General features: G+C 36.4%; 1 protein-coding gene across 1 annotated transcript in view; it reads right to left on the bottom strand.

Annotated features, from left to right (window-relative positions):
- LOC150076854 (poly(A) polymerase type 3-like) overlaps positions 1 to 19,871 on the bottom strand; it is a 341,061-nt gene that overhangs the window by 199,867 nt on the left and 121,323 nt on the right. The window contains exon 7 of the mRNA XM_090386405.1: positions 8,337 to 8,448. Coding sequence (XP_090242531.1) covers positions 8,337 to 8,448 — 112 coding nt within the window. The remainder of the gene's footprint in view (positions 1 to 8,336; positions 8,449 to 19,871) is intronic.

Raw genomic sequence — 19,871 nt, 5'->3', positions numbered from 1 at the left:
GATGTGCTGTTAATTTTGATTCTCAATCCAAACAAGTGGCAACTACTCCATCTTGGCTAATATACGGCTAATATACAAGAACCTTTCTTAGCAATGGAAGTTGGTTCCATAGGCAACCACCTTAATTCTGAGAAAGACTCTGAAGTTCACTTCACAGTCTTTCTCAGAAGCAAGTTTATATAGCATTATAAAACAAAAAAAAAAAAAAAAAAAAAAACATTGCCATAAATTTAAATATATTTATTAAAAATATCAACCTCCACAACTGGATTCTGCACATTTGCTTTCAGCCAGTGGCTAGTTGACTCTTGGGGGGGAAAAAAAATCAACTGTCCCCTAAATGAAAGTAGGATTTTCGCATATCTATCCTGTAACTACTAACTACCTTCCCCTATTTCAATTTATGCACCCTCAATGTGGGTTGTTTGTGCAAGAGTAGGAATGCCATAAAAATTTAGATTACTCAATTAATTCAAAGCCATAAACACCTAAATCAGATTTCCTCGTAAGTGCTTAATATCCAAATGCAGCAATTTGCAGAACTGAAGTCATTCTTGGTAAAAGTGCCCTTTTGTTCTCCTCAATAACCCTGCTGCTCTTCTCTGCACCCATTCCAACAGATGCACATCCTTCCTAAAATGGGGCTTCCAGACCTTGCAGTATGGGGGGCCTCGTTATTCGAGGATAATTGGTTCCAGAAAATTCCACTTAAAACGGGGACCAAATTTTCTTAATGTGTATCGTGTACTTGTATATAGTAAAAAATTGATTGAAGGAACTGAAAAATGATTAGTGTTTTATTAGACATTTTTTATTATAATATGTTGAACAATATAAGGTTAAGTAAAATTTATTGAAATACTAGTTTTCAGAATAAACAATGAAAGTACTAGTTTTACAAATAAAGAATGAATTCAGAGTTTTTTTTTTTTTTTTTGCCATATTTTTTCAGATACCCAGATAACTGTCATTAACCACCTTGCCAATCTTCACATCATCTACAAACTTACACATTAAGCCTGATATAACTTTATCAATATCACTAACAAATACCAAAAACAACAATGTGCTCAGCACTGAACCCCGGTGAACTCTCTAATAACATTAGTTTCCCAGAGCTCCATGAAGAGCAACATCCGTTAATAACCACTCACTGTCTTCACCCACTCAATCATTCCTTTATCCATAATAGTAACTTGCCCCAGGGCCACCCTAATTCCCAATTTATATACTAGTCTTTTATGTGGAAATGTCAAAAGCTTTTTCTGTAACCTAAATATATGATGTAAAAATTATTTTTTGTATCCAGTTCCTTTATTTGTGCATCATAGTATTCAATCAAATTGGTCAGACAAGACAACCTGTTAAAAAATCTACATTGTTATTGCCTTATTACTGTATTCCCATCAAGATGAGCCTCTGATTCCCTCCCTCCTTCCCCCTGTAAATAGGAGTTATATTTGCATATCTCCGACCTGTAGGCAACCATCTATGAATCCATGGATGCTCTCATAATTATGGCTCAAGGTTTGATTACATCTTTTGCTGCTTCTCTTGACATAATTGGATATATCCCCTCTGCCCCAGGTGCCTTATTTACTTTTAGTTTCAACAATTTCTCTTCCACTTTCCTCTCAGTTATCACAAAATCATTTAGCTCCTTGTTAGAATTTGATACACTTCTGTCATCCCAATTACTAAAAAATTCCTAAAAATTTCATGTGAATGTAATTGTAAAATATTTATCCAGGCTGCTCAGCAACTTGAGCAAGATCAACATTTAAACCATTTCATATTTAGCAAATCAATGTGATACATCCCTATCCTTCTAGTGTTAACATAAGTACAGACAACTTTGCTATGTTTTCTTTGCATTGTTCACCAGAGCCTTCTCATAATTTGCCTTAAATTTTGGTTAACCCCTTTGTAACTTTAGGGCAAACTAGTTTATACCTACTGTAGGCTTCTGTATCCCAGATAATTTATATGCATACCATGTATTTTTCTTCTCTGCCACCAGTCTCATCTGTTTATTTCACATCTAATTAGGCTTTGAATATTATCTCTTAGTTGATATAAAAAGCCAAGTAGCTTTAATGATTACTTTCTTCAATGCTTCTGATTTAGAATTCTCAGCAGGTAACATAACATCATCAGTTGGTCCCACTGAAGTAAATTTAAAAATTATGTGAAACTACTGCAGTAGCCTTCATGAAAGCAAAATTCCTTTATCTTTACCATTGACAGTAATTATATCATTAAGTTAATCCCAAATCAACACACTAATTATTACCACCTAGAGGTTCTTTAATCTACAGATACATAATGCATGAAGAATCGTGGTTGATATAGTGCTCTCTCTTGTTGTTTGTCTAATAAGCCAACGTGGAAAACGGTCATTCAATAAAACCACAAAAGTCTTGCTACTTGGTGGGTGACCAACCCATAAGTTCCAGTCAATAGCTAGAAAGTTAAAATCCTCTATTATTAACACATTCTCATTTAATGGTCCACTCTATTTGTCTGTATAGTTATTCATTATACCCATTACAGTCAATATGGCCTATAACACACTCCTAATCTCATTTCTGTTTTCCCAGTGCTCATGTCATACAAAACGTGCCATCCACATTCTGAGTGCGAGGCCTTACACTGTGGATGCAGAAAAAGTGCACAGTAAATGTAAGAGAAGTTATGGATTCACTGCTCTCATGCCTGCCACATCATATTTCTCTTAAAAACTAATTTCTCTGCCATCATTAAAAATAGATAAAATCTGTAAGAATGAGACAAATACCATGCAATAGATGCCACACATCTAACCAAGAGAAGAAATTCTTTGTCATGAAAATAGAGTGCTCAAACGCAATATCTACCATATAACAGACACCCATCCACCTATGTGCTCCTAAGTAGTTCTCTCAAAAATTTTATTTTTCAGAAAGGCTTTTTTTTGTTAAATTAATTTTTGAATTTACATGAAATCAAGTATATGTAAGTCAGGAACTGTATTTATTTTATCATGACTTCTAAAATTAACAAATTCTAAATAGGTATTATGGCCCAATGATTTTACTATAATGTTTTAGAGTAAATATTTCATTTTATCGTTCCCTGTTTGGCATAAAACTTGACTGTTCTTCCTTAATGATATAAATTAGCATTAACATTAACTATAGTAGTGGCAAATTAATTTTTGAGTTTACATGAAATCATGTATACCTAAGTTGGGGACAGTATTTACTTTATCATGATATCCAAAATCAACAAATTCTAAAGTATTATGGTCCTATGATTTTACTATACTGTTTTAGAGTAGTATGATTTTATCGTTCCTTGTTTTGCCTAAAACTTGACTGTTCATCCTTAAAGTTATAAATTAGAATTGGGATTAGCTAAAGTAGTGGCAAATGATACAAAAAAGCAAGCTTACACAGCATTAGCAAAAAAAAAAAAAAAAAAAAAAAAACCACCTCCCATTTTATCTATTCATACCTTCCAAAAATGATTTGTCTAGTTCCTTTTTGAATTTATTCAAGCTATCAAATTCCACAACAACAGATTGTTCCAATAATCAATCACCCACTAGATAAAGGCAAACTTTTGCCTGTCTATTCTGCCACCATCCTTCCTCAATTTGAACTTATGCCTCCTTGTGTGTACTCTGCACAAGAAGAAGAATCCAATCATCACTGAGCTTGCTCTATCCATTCAAAGCCTTAAACATCTCAATCAGATCACCTTGCAAGTTTCTAGTCCCCAGATGCTGCAATTTGCAGAACTGAAGCATTTCTTGGTAAGAGCACTCCTTTGTTCCCCCTCACCAATCTCGTCGCACTTCTCAGTACTTCTGCATCCTTCCTAAAAAGAGGCCTCAAACCTGTATGCAGTACTCAAGATGTGGACTGATCACTGCCTTATATACAATGGGATCATAAAGTCCTTATGCCTGTTAACAAAATTCCTGAATATTATTGACAAAACCCCCTGGGCTGTCCTGGCAGCCTGTCTGCACTATTCAGAGAACTTCATGTCTCACTGCACAATTAACCCCAGATCTTTCTCCTTTTCCACTACCCCGAGTGTAGTAACACAAAGTTGTTACATTACTCTGGGTTACTGATACCCATATGCAGTACTTTGCATCTGTCAATGATTAAACTTTTCTAGATCCTGTTGAAGTAGCATACTGTCATTCCTGTCATTAACCACTGTTGTATCATCTACAAACATGGACATTAAGCCTGATATGTCTTCATCAATAACATTAATAAAAATAGAAAACAACAATAGGCACCACACTGAACCCTAGGACCCCACTAATAACATTAGTCCACAAAGAGTAGTGTCCACTGATTACCACTCTGTCTTCTCCCACTCAATCATCCCTTTATCCACAGCAGCACTTGTCCTTAATGCCGCACACCAGTCTTTTATGTGCAACAGTATCAAAAGCTTCCCTGAAATCCAAGTATATGATATCAAAATTAGTTTCTGCATCCAGTTCCTTTGTGAGCACAATGTAGTATCTAATCAAATTGGCCAAACAAGATTTCCCCTCAACAAACCCATGCTGTGTCTGAAGTATAATTGCAGACTTGTCTCAATGACCTTACATTACTTCTTTTACGAGTGGCTCCATTATTTATCCCCAACAGAAGTGAAACTAACAATGAGTCTGTAATTATTCATGTCACCTTTCGATCCCCCCCACCTTTGTGAATTAGGGATACATTTGCACATCTCCAGTCTGTGGGAGACGTCCACTGAATCCAAGAATGCTCTCATAATTATGGCTAAGGGTTTGCTTACTTCCCTTGCATTCTGTCTTAATATAATTGGATAAATCCCATCCATCCCAGGTGTCTTTTCTTATATTTAACTTCAAGAATTTCTTTCCAGTTTCATTACAAAATCATTTAGCTCCCTGATAGAGTTTAATAAACTTCTGACCTCCACTTCTCTAAAATATTCCTCATGTGTGACTGTAGATGCAAAATATTCATTCAGTTTTTCGGCAACCTGAGCATGATCATCAACACTATATCCACTGATATCAAGTGGAACCAATTTGATTCATCCCCTTTCTTCTAGTATTTTCATAAGTAAACTTGCCTAACCTCCTTTGTGACCTGATTACAGACTAGTTTATATCTACCATATGCTTCTATGTCGCCTGATAATTTATATGCACAACATGCATTTTTGTTCTCTGCCACAAGTCTCATCAGTTCATCTGACATCCATTTACGCCTAAACCTTGAAGAGTATTTCTTAGTTGGTATGAAATACGTAGTAGCTTCTATGATTAATTCCTTGAATGCTTCCCATTTAGCATTTGCTGTTGGTAAAATCATCAGTTGGTCCGACTGTATAGAACATAAAAAATCTCTGAGACCACTGTAGTCACCTTTGCAAAAGCAAAAACCTTCCCTTTACCCCAGATGGTAGTTACATCTCTAAGTAAATCCCACATTAGTTCACTGTGATGACTGCCACCTAGTGGTTCCTTTATCTGTAAATTCTTAATGCATGAATAACCACTGTTGATAATCAGATCAAAAGTGTTACTCCCTCTGGTTGCCTCTCTAACATTCTGCTTTAGAAAACAATCGTCCAATAAATCCACAAAAGCCTTGCTATTGTGCGAGTGACCAATTCACAAGTACCAGTCAATACCCGGGAAGTTAAAATAACCCATTATAAGATGCTCTAATTTACTGGCCCACACTATTTCTCTGTATAATTGTTCATTGTATTCATCAGAGTCATTAGGCCTATAACAAACTACTACCCTTCATTTTGGCTTTCCCAGTGCTAATGTCACACCAAACTGACTCAACGTTGCACTGTCCATTTATGTCAACTGGATGCACTTTTTTAGATTTTATGTGTTTCTTAACTAAGAGCATACCCCTCCTCCATTCCTATCCTGTCTATCTTTTCTGTACACATTGTACTCCCCAATTCCAGTTTTGCATTCCTTATATCTGTGTAACACCATGTCTCTGATATCCCAACAATATCTGCTTTGAGGTCTTGACCAGCATTTCAAATTCATCAAATTACTATACTCCTAGCACTGGTGTACAGGTGCATGTATTCTTGCATCTGTTCTTACTCTTAGTTACTTTAACAGAGCCCACGTATTTACTTCTTTCATGACTCCTAGCAGTTCCTGAAATCCCAAGCAACTTGCTTTCCGGGCTGCTGCTCACTCCAATAGAAGCAGCACAAGAATCATTTCCACCTGTGCTGGTGGCTACTGTTAATCTATTAGTCTGTGAATCCCCCAAGGCCAGCAGTTTACCGACCCACCTAACATTACCCGGATAGCACCAGCAAATATTCTTGCACTCTTTCTATTTAAGTGTATCCAATCCCTAGCTAGAAGAACTAGCTAGAAGTAATCTCTCCTGTTAACAAGCATAGACCACACTGAAAAATATTCTACCCCATGAGCCTTGCACAATCTCTCCAAGGCAGAACTGACTGACAAGGCTCTCATCATATACTCCCTCCTATCATGTCCGGGCAGGATTGCAGACACTTTCAAATTTAACACCAACTCGTGACTTTTTTTCAACACTGACCTGTACTTGTTAAGTAAATCCACAGATGTTGTTGTTATTTGGTTTTTAGGAGCATTAGCAACTAAGGCCATATTGCTCCGGGGATATGCGGTGATCATTCCCTGACCTTTCCGCATCTTCCGTATTTGGTGGTCACTGGCTCGAACCCTGGTCTAATCAAGAAGCGTGTGCTACGCACTGCTGCTCCTGCCCACCTGGCTATGGAGGTGCCAAAAATCCACAGATCTCCTACACTTAATGCCATTAGTGCCAATGTGTACAACGATATCACCTTTTGTGTCCTTAAAAGATGATATCTGCTCTACAACGTCATCAACTTTTGCCCTTGGCAGACATACCCTAGTCCTATTCCACCTATCCTTTTTTGCATAATATATTTCGCATTTCCCTGACAATTGAGTCACTGACAATAACTATCTAGTGTGGGACCAGCACATTCTGCCCTGAAGATTTCCACTGTGTTGCCTGTTATAAAAGTGATTTTTATTCATTCCCTGATACACTCCAATTATCAAGGCATGTTTTGGCACTGCTAGCTTGTTTTACACAGATAAGTGATCATCTATGAATCACTGATAACACAGTTAATCCTTGGGTTCTGAAAGCCTCACATGTAAACCCTCAAGGAAAGCACAAGTATGCTCCTGATACACACCACTTAACTATATACCTGCCAAGTATTATTACAAGACTGAACCAACTAGATTTATGAATATTAAAAAAAGAAAAAGAAAAAAGGTGATAATAAAAGTAAAAGAAACCCCTATTTCAAAGAAATAAAGTCAGATGGTTCTGTATGATTTGATGAGCTGAGAGAGCAACAGATGCAAAATGAATTTGAAAAAAAAAAAGGAAAACAGATTTTGAATTAAATGAGGTCAAGCTGAAGACATTCTAGATCAGGAATGTCTCTGACAAGGAATAACAAATTTTCAGTTTATATCACAAGTACATTAGGTCAAAGTACATGAGTTGTAGTCAATGACGCCCATTAATATTCTGCAAGGAAATGAAAGCGTAGCTTAGATGATTGCAGATGAAATGTTACTGAGATTAGCAAGGACTACATATTCATGACACTCAAATATTTACTGATTTAATGAGGTGAAAGTTGGAGGTCTAATAATGTGTAGTCAAGACAGTACCTCGTCCACCTCAAAACACTACTACAAGTCCCTCAGCCATAGCTAGCAGAGTATATAAACAGCAATTTATTATGGTCTAGTTGCTTCCTACAGAATGACCAACTGGTTCAACCCAGTAGACCCTCTAAATGACCAGCCCGTGAGAAACGTTTAAATCTGTACCATCATAATGTAACGGATGGTGGTCACCATGATGCTCATCATAATTCAAAAATGTGATTATGATGAATATATTACATAATAAAGATATGGCAAGGGTTTTTGAGTCTCTGAAACTTTGTTCTAAACTCAAAAACATTGTTTTGACCACTTCAAGTCCATTACGCAAAGCAGTACTGCACCCAGTGATGAAATTTGTTTACCACAGTAAGCTGTTACACGTGGCTGTAATATAGTAACCTGCAAGCTGCAGTGACATATATTAAATGACTGCAGTGACAGTCATTTAGTATATGTATATATACTAAATAATAATTTATACTAAATGACACACTATACATACCCTTCCCCTACTCCCTAGTTGAATATGGCAGAAGACATCCTTTTCCCGTGATGTTCACTGGATAAGAAGGCAATTAATAAAAACCCAAATACTTACCATTCAAACTCCGAACACACTTTGGGTCTAAGTTTTTTAAAAGGCTGACATCCCTTAAATCTTGATCTTCTGGTATATCTTTCAAAGCCAGTCGTGCAAACAGCATATCAAGCTAGAATAATGGCAGACAACTGCAATTAGTACATAAGTTAAAACTTACCCTTATAGCAAGAGTAGACATGAGAAATTATGAAATTAAAAATATATTTAATAACATAATTTTAAAGAGAAAAGAAAGAAAAATTTTTCTTTTTTTTTTATTCAGCCCATTATCACCATATATACACAAATGTGCAGTGAACAGAAGTTTCCCAAAAATTACTTGTCACAATTGAAAAGAACAATGCTTAATTATATATATATAAAAAAAAAAAAAAAAAAAAAAAGGAAGCGTAATGTTACAAAGAGTGAACTTGCATATCACTGTCCACAGAATGATAAATGTATTTATTATACTGCTGTATACAAACTCACTATATTAGAAAAAACTAATGCTGAACTTTGCTTATGATTTTAAATTACAAAAAACTGTTTTTTATAACACTTACCTGATTTTATTTTGCTGTTATATTTCCTCAACTGAGTGTGGATATATTTAGTTTTCCTAATGTTTAAGCATTATAGTTATTTTTGTTCATATTCCTAATATATTCACAATAATCATGTTCAAATTATTGTAAATACTTCATAACACTAAATAGAAACTTAATTTTGCCGATAACTCTCAAACTAGCAATTAGCATTTGCATTAGAAGAGGCATATGATGCAACAAAGCAAGTTTTTCACTCCAAAATGTTATCTAATTCAGCCTTGAATTTATTTAAGCTGTCAACGTGCACAACAGAAAAGTTTGTTCCAGCAATCAACCACTCACTGGATAAAGGCAAATTTCCACACATCTATTCTACAACCATCTTTCCTCAATTTGAATTTATGGCCCCTAAGGTATGGAATCCGAGCAAGAGAAAGAATTCTATTAGCACTGAGCTTGCTCAAACCATTCAAGGCCTTATACACCTCAATCAGATCACCTTGCAGGTGCCTAGTCTCCAGATGCACCAATTCTCAGAACTTAAGCCTTCCGTGGCAACAGTAACACTTCATTCCACTCACTAATCTCGTTACCCTTCTCTGTACTCATTCTAGCAGCTCTACATCTTTCTAAAACGAGACCTCCAGACCTGTATGCAGTACTCAAGGTGTGACAAGACCCTTTGACTCATTGACAAGACCCCCATGAGCTACGCTTGCAGCCTGTCTGCAGTGCTCAGAAAACTTCATATCTTACTGCACAAATACCCCAAGTCTTTTTCATTCTCCACTACCCTGAGTGTAGTATCGCACAGTTTGGTATGTTACTTTGGGGTTACTGCTACCCATATGCAGTACTTTTCATTTGTAAATGTTAAACTTAAGTTGCCATCTCAGCTGATCTGCCCAACTTTTCATGATTACGTTGCAGTATTGTATTGTCCTTACTGTCATTAACAACCCTAACCAACCTCCTTTGTATCGTCTGCAAACTTGGGCATTAAGCCTTATATACCTCAATTAATATCATTGATAAATAGAGAAAACAACAATGGGCCTAACCCCTGGGAGACTCCACTGATAACATTAGTCCATGAAGTGCAGTGTCCATTGATTACCACTCTTGCCATTAATGTCATGCTGTTCCAACTTGTACAGTAGTCTTCCGTGTGGAACAGTATCAAAAGCTTTCCTAAAAACCAAGTATAGATATCAAAATTATTTTTTGCATCCAGTTCCTTTGTGACCACATCGTAGTATCCAATCAAATTGGTCAGACAAGACTGTCCCTTAACAAACCCATGCTATGTCTGAGCAATCTTGTCTAGATGATCCGGCAGTGCTTCTTTAACCAGTGACTCCATTATCTTCCTCGGAACAGAAGTTAAACTAACAGGTCTACAATCACTTGTGTCACGTTTTGATAACCCTTTGTAAATTGGGCGGTCCCCACGGACTGCACATCTCCAGTCCATGGGGACCGCCCGAGTCCAAGTATGCCCTCATAATCATGACTAATATAACTGGATAGATTCCATTCACCCCAGGTGCCTTTTTTATGTTTAACTTCAACAATTTCTCTTTCACTTTGTTCTGTTTGTTATTACAAAATCATATAACTCCCTGTTAGTTTGATAAACTTCTGGCCTCCACTTCCTGAGAGAATTCCTCATGTGTGAATGTAAATGCAAAATATTCATTCAGTCTGTCAGCTATCTGAACAAAATCATCAACAATTGAACCATCCGTCGATATCAAGTGGACAATCTAATTCCTCCCCCTTCCTTTTAGAGTTGACATAAGTAAAAATGTCCACTGTTTTTCTTTGAATCCTTTGCCAAAGATTTCTTGTAATCTGCCTTTGCTTGCCTAACCTCCTTTGTGACTTGATTACAGACTATCTTCTGTCTACCACAGGCAGCTGTGTTGCCTGATAATTTATATGCATCCCATGCATTTTTTTGCTCTGCCACAAGTCTCATTAGTTCATCTAACATCCACTTAGGTCTAAACCTTGAACAGTAATTCTTAGTTGGTATGAAAAGCCTAGTAGCTCCCAAAATTAATTTCTTAAATGCTTCCCATTTAGAATTTGCTGTTGGTAACATCAGTTGGTCCCACTGTAGTAACTTTTATGAAAGCAAAACCCCTTCCCTTTACCCCTGATGGTAGTTACATCTTTGAGTAAATCCCACATCAGCACACTGTAGTCACTGCCACCTTGTGGTTCTTTTATATGCAGATTCTTAATACATGAAGAATCATCACTGCTGATAATCAGATCAAGAGCATTACTCCCTCTGGTTGCCTCTCAAACATGCTGCTGTAGAAAACAATCATCCAATAAATCCACAAAAGCCTTGTTAGTGTGTGAGTGACCACCTGCAAGTTCCAATCAATATCTGGGAAGTTAAAATCCCCCATTATAACACAAATCTGATTTACTGGCCCACTATTTTTCTGCAGTTGTTTGTTGTACTAATCAGAGTCATTAGGCCAATGACTGATTAGTTATCTGTGTCTGTGTAACACCACATCTCTGATATCCCAAAAATATTGACACTTCCATATTTTGCAGCATTGCAATAGCATAACTGCTAACAAGCAATGCTGTTAAAAGTATGTGTATGAACAGTGATGGCAACATAAATTGCATCACCCTCTTAAAAGTTCAATATTTCCTATCATGTCGTTTCAAGCCTACATCATCCCAGTAAAACTAGTGCGATAATACATCATCATTCAGTAATATTAGAGTGGTATTATGTTGTCTTGTTTATAAATAGCATACACCTGATTCTATCTGTATTAATTTCCCATTCAGCAGCAGCAGGATGGCATACACTCAATGAACTCCAAGGAAATGCATAAAGCTTCTGCAACCATCTTGCAAGTTCCACAGAACTAAAATCCACATGGAAGGAAGATACTGGGGTAAATGCAAGTGACAGACCTATCTGATGAATACTTGAAGTGAGTGGTCTGAAAACATATCAACCACATAAGAAACCCTCACTGGCAAAATTCCTGAGTTAAAAACAACTAACCTGGGCTAAAGAACATGCTGACTGGACAAAGGGAATCTGTAATATTCTTTGATGGATCCAATAACCTCTATGGATTGCTATATTCAACACAGATCTAATGAAGTTTATGACCCCAACCGTGTTCAATCAACAGTAAAGTTTCCATCAGGCTACAAGGTTTGAATGCATAATGAGCAAAGGAGTGGGCAAAATACATTTTGTAAATGGCACTGTTAATGGTGACTACTACACACAAATTTTAAAGGAGACTCTTCTGCCTATCATCAGAGATCTCTTTCAAGGAATAGAAACTGTATTTTCCAATGTGGCCCTGCAACTTGTCACAGTGCATGTAAAGGTTATTTATAACATTACATAATCATTTAAGACAATTTCTAGTATTCTAATTTTATCTTGTTTCAAGCACCGAGTGTTCCATCTATTTTTTTTTTATCTTTAGCTGAAGGAGTTCATGCAGGACCGCAATATCCGATCCTTATCATGGCTAAGAAATAGTCCCGATTTGAACCCAACTGAAAACTGTTGGAGTGTTATGGCACAAAAAATCTTAAAATGAAAATATAAAAATAAAATAAAAATAAAGATGATAATTAAAACATATGGTGGGCTAAAATAACTGTAATATATGTTACAGAAGAACAAGCTATGGTATCACAACTGTATTTGTTCACTGCTGGTATATTTTTGTCCATCATTACATAATGTTAATTTCAAACACCCATCATTACATAATGTTAATTTCAAACACTAGTCACAATGGAAGGTCATGTGGCCTGCTGTGTATTTCTGTGATTATTTGTAAAAATATGTCTAAATAGTGTTTCCTTTAATTTATTTTCTTATCAATAAAATTCATAATAATTTACATCAGTGAATAAAAAATTTGAGGCTATAAAAGCAATTATTTCAATTGTAATACTTGTTTTGGGAGAAAATTTACAGTAATGCAATTCATGGTGGCCACTGTATTTACGTGTGTGTGTGTACATAAGTATGTATGAATAGATATATTAGATAAAGTATACGATATATGGAGGTGAAAATTACACAAAGTGCCAGTGACTAGAAGGGTAAGGATAGTAGAAAAAGAAGAGTATAGTAGATATGTAAAAGAAAGTTATATCCTAAAAGTTGATGAATTAATAAAATTATGGGCTAAATTACAAAGCTAATAAGAGGTGAGTGAACTGTAAAATAAAATTATTAATAACATAATACAAATAAAATAAAAAGTGGTAGAGCTGTCATCAGATATGAGGGGACATATTTATATAAAAGTCGAATACAGGTAAGGCAAATATGCAGAATCTGATGTCAGCTAAAGTAAATATTGATGCATGATCAGGCATTACATCAGGGACTGACTACACCTGACCATGTATTAGGAACTGTGTTTCTATACTTGTCCATAGTAGTAGAAGAAAGGTGAAAGGCCAAAAAGCAAAAAAAATGAAATTAGCACATTCTTATACAGCATGGACAAGGTTTTGTGTGCGCGTGTGTGTGTGTGTGTGTGTGAGAGAGAGAGAGAGAGAGAGAGAGAGAGATATTAATAACAAGTAGTTATAGTGAATAGTAACAGCTTGAAAATAATGATAATTAAAAAACGTATTTAAATTCCTCTTGGGTGGTTTGCTATTTTATTTAATCTTTACTTTTATTTTTAACTTTAGATTTGATCTGGTTTTCATTAATGTCGGGTCAGCTGTGAAATATGCATCAGCCTGCTTTTTTACCTCTTGCTACATATATTTCATATCAGAAACAGAGGCCATACTTCTTGCTATATTTCCATTGGTTTTGGCTTCTGACCCTTGATGATGGAGTTAAAATCATTGGATCTATGGCATTAAGTACTATATGTATTTTTATTTTAATTTACCTTTTATTTTACAGGTACCTATTTATTTTTTCCATTGTTAATACATCTGATGTGGTCAGCATTTCTTCATTTATACTCTAATATACTTATCTATATATATAGAATGTTTCAATTCAAATGCACGAGAATCTATCTCACTTATTTTCTGGTTTAGGCTATTTTTCATCTGGACTTTTTCTGCCTATTAGAGCTGAATTTTTAAATTTAATGTTACAATTGGACTAAACATTACTGTTTACATTTTACAATTTTAAATAAAAATTTTGTCTAAGCAACTATGGTCCTCACCCCCCAAGAGAAAGTTGTTCCCTGTCTTCAGTTTGGTCTAAAAACATAATTGTTGTAATTCTGAAATATACATAAACCAATTTTATTTCAAGCAAAGAACAAAACAAACACAACTGTTATGTCCACCCTTTAGCACACACGCACATACACAGCTGTGAACGACTGGCTATAAATGCATCTGTGTTACCTCTCCTCACATCACAACCATCGTATTTCTTTTTAATTTTAATTAAAATAAAAGTGGTTTGCATTTGTGTCAGAAGTACAAGGTTTTTAGACTAAACTGAAGGCAGGGAACAACCTTTCCACTGAATTGAAGGGGGAAAACCCAGCTGATTATGTAAAATTTTAATTTAGAAATCATAAAAAAAAAAAAAAAAAAAAATGTAAATAGTAACAGTTAGTCAAATTTTAATGAATTCAAAATTTTCAGCCTGATAGGGAGGAGAGAGAGAGAGAGAGGAGAAAGGAAAAAAAAAAAAAAAGCCTACGAAACAAGCAGCCTAAACCTAAAAAATAAGCAATACAGACCCTGATGTGTTTTAACCGAAACACCCCTATATATTAGCATTAGCATTAGTAGAGGCATATGATGCAAGAAAGCAAGCTTATTCAGCATCAGCCAAAAAAAAAAAAAAAAAAAAAAAAACCCCTCTCCCATTTCACCCCTCCGTTCGTTCGAAATACCTGTCCAGTTGAGCTTTAAATTTGTTTAGGCTATCAACTTCAACAACAAGTGATGGAAGTCGGTTCCACCAACCAACCACCCACTGGCCAAAGGCAAATTTCCGCACATCTATCCGACATCCGTCCTTCCTCAATTTGAATTTATACCCTCTGAGGTGATTATTCTGAGAAAGATGAAGAATCCCATTGGCATTGAGCATGCTCAAACCATTCAAAGCCTTATACACCTCTATCAGATCACCTCGCCGGTGCCTAGTCTCCAGACTCTGTAATTTGCAAAATTTAAGCCCTTCTTCGTAAGAGCAACCCTTTGTTCCATTTACTAATCTTGTTGCCCTTCTCTGTACCAGTTCCAGCAGCTCTACATCCTTCTTGAAATGAGGCCTCCAGACCTGTATACAGTACTCAAGATGTGGCCTAACCATTGCCTTATACAAGGGAATAATCACCTCCTTATCCCTGCTAGAAAAATTCCTGTATATCATTGACAAGACACCATGAGCTACTCTTGCAGCTCGTCTGCACTGCTCAGAGAACTTCATATCTGCCTGCACAATTACCCACAGGTCCTTTTCATTCTCCACCACTGTCAGTGTAGTACCGCAGAGTTGATACATTGCTCTGGGGTTACTGTTTCCCATATGTAGTACTTTACATTTGTCAATGTTAAACTTCATTTGCCACCTCTCAGCCCATCTGTTCAACCTTTCCAGATCCTGTTGCAGCAGTATAGCGTCAGTAGTGTCCTTAACGACCCTGCCAACCTTTGTATCATCTGCAAACTTAGACATTAAACTTGATATCCCATCATCAATATCATTCATAAACACCGAAAACAACAATGGACCCAACACTGAACCTTGAGGAACTCCACTAATAACATTAGTCCACATTGAGCAGTGTCCATTGATTACCACTCTCTGTCTTCTGCCACTCAACCATCCCCTTATCCATAGCAGCAATTTGCCTCCAATGCCACACTGCTCCAATTTGTGCAGCAGTCTTCCATGTGCAACAGTATCAAAAGCCTTTCTAAGATCCAAATATATAATATCAAAGTTATTCCCTGCATCCAGTTCTTTTGTGACTACATCATAGTATCCAATCAAATTGGTCAGGCAAGACCTGCCCTTAACAAAACCATGCTGCGTCTGAGCTATAACTGAATTCTTGTCTAGATGATCCTGCAGTGCTTCTTTAACCAGTGCCTCCATTAATTTACCTGGAACAGAAGTTAAACTAACAGGTCTATAATTACTTGTGTCAGCCTTTGATCCTCCTTTGTGAATTGGGGTTACATTTGCACATCTCCAGTCTATGGGTACCTCCCCTGAGTCCAAAGAAGCTCTCATAATTATGGCTAGGGGTTTGCATACTTCCTTTGCTGCCTCCTTTAATATAACTGGATAGATCCCATCCACCCCAGGTGCCTTTTTTATGTTTATCCTCAACAATCTCTCCTCCACTTTCCTCTCAGTTATTACAAAATCATCCAGCTCACTGCCAATGTTTACTTTACCTACATCATTCTCCTTCCTGAATAACTCCTCATGCGTGAATGTAGATGCAAAATACTCGTTTAGATTGTTAGCCACCTGAGCAGGATCCTCAACTGTTGAACCATCAATATCCAGTGGACCAATCTGATTCATCCCTTTCCTTCTCGAGTTCAAGTATGTAAAGAACTCTTTTCTGTTTTTCTTTGCATCCTTTGCCAAGGATTTTTCGTAGTCTGCCTTTGCCTGCCTAATCTCCTTTGTGACTTGGTTACAGACCAACTTATATCTATCATAGGCTTCCATGTCACCCATTAATTTGTATGTATCCCATGCATTTTTCTTCTCTGCCACATGTCTCATTAGTTCATCTGACAACCATTTAGGCCTAAACCTTGAACAATATTTCTTAGTTGGTATGTAAAGCCTGGTAGCCTCCAAGATTAGTTCCTTGAATGCTTCCCATTTTGAGTTTGCTGTTGGTAACATCATCAGTTGGTCCCACTGTATAGAATTTAAATACTGTCTCAGACCATCGTAGTCGCCTTTACGAAAACAAAAACCCTTCCCTTTACCTCTGATGGTAGTTACCTCCTTGAGTAAATCCCACTTCAACACACTGTGATCACTGCCACCTAGTGGTTCATTTATCTGCAGGTTCTTAATGCATGAAGAATCACTACTGATAATCAGATCAAGAGTATTGCTCCCTCTTGTTGCCTCACGAACATGCTGATGTAGAAAACAATCATCCAATAAATCCACAAAAGCCTTGCTAGTGTGCGAGTGACCAACCCACAAATTCCAGTCAATATCTGGGAAATTAAAATCCCCCATTATAAGACTCTCTGATTTACTGGCCCACTCTATTTCCCTGTACAATATATTATTATACTCATCAGAGTCATTAGGCCTATAGCACACTCCTACTCTCAATTTTGATTTCCCTATGCTTATGTCACACCAAACTGACTCGACACTGCCCTGTCCATCGATGTCGACTGGCTTCACTTCCTTGGACTTTATGTGTTTCTTAATTAATAGCATAACCCCTCCTCCCCTCCTGTCCTGTCTATCCTTTCTATACACATTGTATTCCCCAAATTCCAGTTCCGCATTACTTATATCTGTGTGACACCACGTCTCTGATATCCCAACAATATCTGCCTTTGATGTTTTGAGCAATACCTCAAATTCATCAAATTTATTTACCAAACTCCTAGCATTGGTGTACACGCAGGTATACATGCACCGGTTTCTATTCTTAGCTACCCTAACACAACCCATGTGTTTACTTGTAACGCAATGACTACCAGCAGTCTCTGAAATATCCTGCATCTTGTTTTTCAGACTTCTGCTCATTTGAATAGAAGCAGTGCAAGAATCACTTCCACCTCTGCCAGTGGCTACTGTTAATCTATTAGTCCTTGTATCCCCCCCCAACTAGCATGGTATGATCAAAAAGTCGAGGGACTGATCTAATATTTGGGAAATGAAGATTATTTGGATGGATCTCCTTCTAACATATATATACCGATAAAAGAGAATGGGCCTGTGGTACTGGATTCCATGATTTAAGAGAGTAATACCGCACATCCAGTGGAAACAGTAAATAGATTTTAATAAGTAAGTTAAGTTAAGATAATACAGGAAGCTTTCAGGGTAACGAACCCCTTCTTCGGCAAGTGAAAATAATAAATTTTCACTTAATTAATTATTTTCACTTGCTGAAGAAGGAGTTCGTTACCCTGAAAGCTTCCTGTATTATCTTAACTTACTTAAGAAAATCTAATTACCATTTCCACCGAATGTATGGTATTACTCTCTTATATATACCGATTCCAACTTCTACAAGCATTCCAGATGGGCTTCTGTTGGAATTGCTAATAGTTCCTGTGTCACATTCTGAATAAGAACTCCAAGATATGCAGTTAACACCTTCTAAGATGACGCTCAGAATTCCTAAACAATCTAGTTGCTCTATTTTAGTCCAATACTATAATTTGTCCTTTTCTTTAAGTGAAATCTCAAGTCCTGAATACAATATTCCAAATGTGGTTTCACCACTTTTATAAAGAGGAATAATAACATTCTCCTCGGTAGCAAAGAATTATTAACAGCATACCCTAAGAATATCGAAGCAAGTGGCACCCTTCAGATCATTCTGAAGATTGCAATTTAATTGCCAGATCTTATACATCTAAAGAAAGAAACAGGAGATAATTTTAGGAGATGAAAACTAAAAGCAGATAAGAAACAATACTATAGATCAATACAAGAAATCAGGACAAAACAGCTAAATTCAAAAAATCACTGGTGAAAATAACTGAAAAGGGGAAACAAGGAGTTCTCTTATGTGAATGCAGAAGATAAGAAAGTAAATAAAGTTCCCTTCAAGAGTGAAATCAAAGAAAATGTGGAAGGGATCGCATAAGTTTAGCATGGGTGCAAAATAGCACGATTGTAAAAAATGGGTGCAAAATAGCACCCATTTTTTACAATCGAAAGCACGGTTGAACTAAGGTGGAACAGAGACAAAGTCAAATTGCTTAAGATTAGTGATATGATGATCCCTGAGAACAAAAATTATTGAGTCATTAGTATAAAGTTCTCAAGAATAACGTTATACTAGTGACTTGGACTTGTGGTAGGCAAGAAAATAGCCACCAGCATGACTTTTGAAAATCTGGAAATTGGTTATTTGCAGGCAGGAGAAAAATGGGCAAAACAGACACAAAAAAAAAAAATTTTTTTTTTTAAGGTAGTAATTATTCCCAAAAAGGGGGAAAATTGGAGATTTTTCATAAAGAGCTGGAGACATCAACTGATCATGATTACTTAAAGAAAGATACTGTTGCCGATTTTGCTCTCTTCAGAAATTTTTTGAGTCAGTTTTGTTTATAACATTGGCACTGCTATTTAGGCTGTCAAGAGCATTTCAAAAACTGAACCAGAAAGAGATGCGAACAATTTTTTCCCCCTCTAGCTTGCTGAATATTTTCTGACACTAAGTATTGCTATGAGGATTATTAAAATACCAAGAATGACTTTAGGTAGCTTGTTATAATCCTTGCTTACTTGTAAGTGTCAGTTCCCTAATAAAGTATCATGACACAAATTCTTTCCTCTTTCGTAATAGCATCTGGTAGGTTCTGACAGTGAGTGGATGGGAAACAGCAAAATATCAATTTCTTTACTTTCAGTGATAACTGTTATTTGTCATTCCCTGACCTTTCTGCATCCTCCGTATTTGGTGGTCACGGGCTCGAACCCCGGTCTAATCAAGAAGCGTGTGCTACGCACTGCTGCTCCTCACCACCTGGCTACGGAGGCACCTTCAGTGATAATGAGAAATACTGGAATTTTGTTTGCCATTAATGGTTAACTTAACAATTACGATAAATTATTCTCAGCTATTTATAATGACTATGTGGATATCAATTATCGTGACTTGTAATGAAATTAAGAAAAATTATTATTATTTTTTTAATTCTGATTTTAAGTTTTATTAATTCTTTTGTGAAAGGGAAACAGACAGAAAAAACAAGTGTTTTTGCGAAAACATAGGAACTTTACTATACCATTTCTATGAAGTTGAGATGG

This window comes from Mastigoproctus giganteus, chromosome 12, assembly GCF_048544385.1.
Source record: "Mastigoproctus giganteus isolate SK-2022 chromosome 12, ASM4854438v1, whole genome shotgun sequence".
Classification (NCBI taxonomy): Eukaryota; Metazoa; Arthropoda; class Arachnida; order Uropygi; family Thelyphonidae; genus Mastigoproctus; species Mastigoproctus giganteus.
The sequence above is the reverse complement of the archived record's forward strand: the minus strand, read 5'-3'. Positions and strand labels throughout refer to the sequence as shown.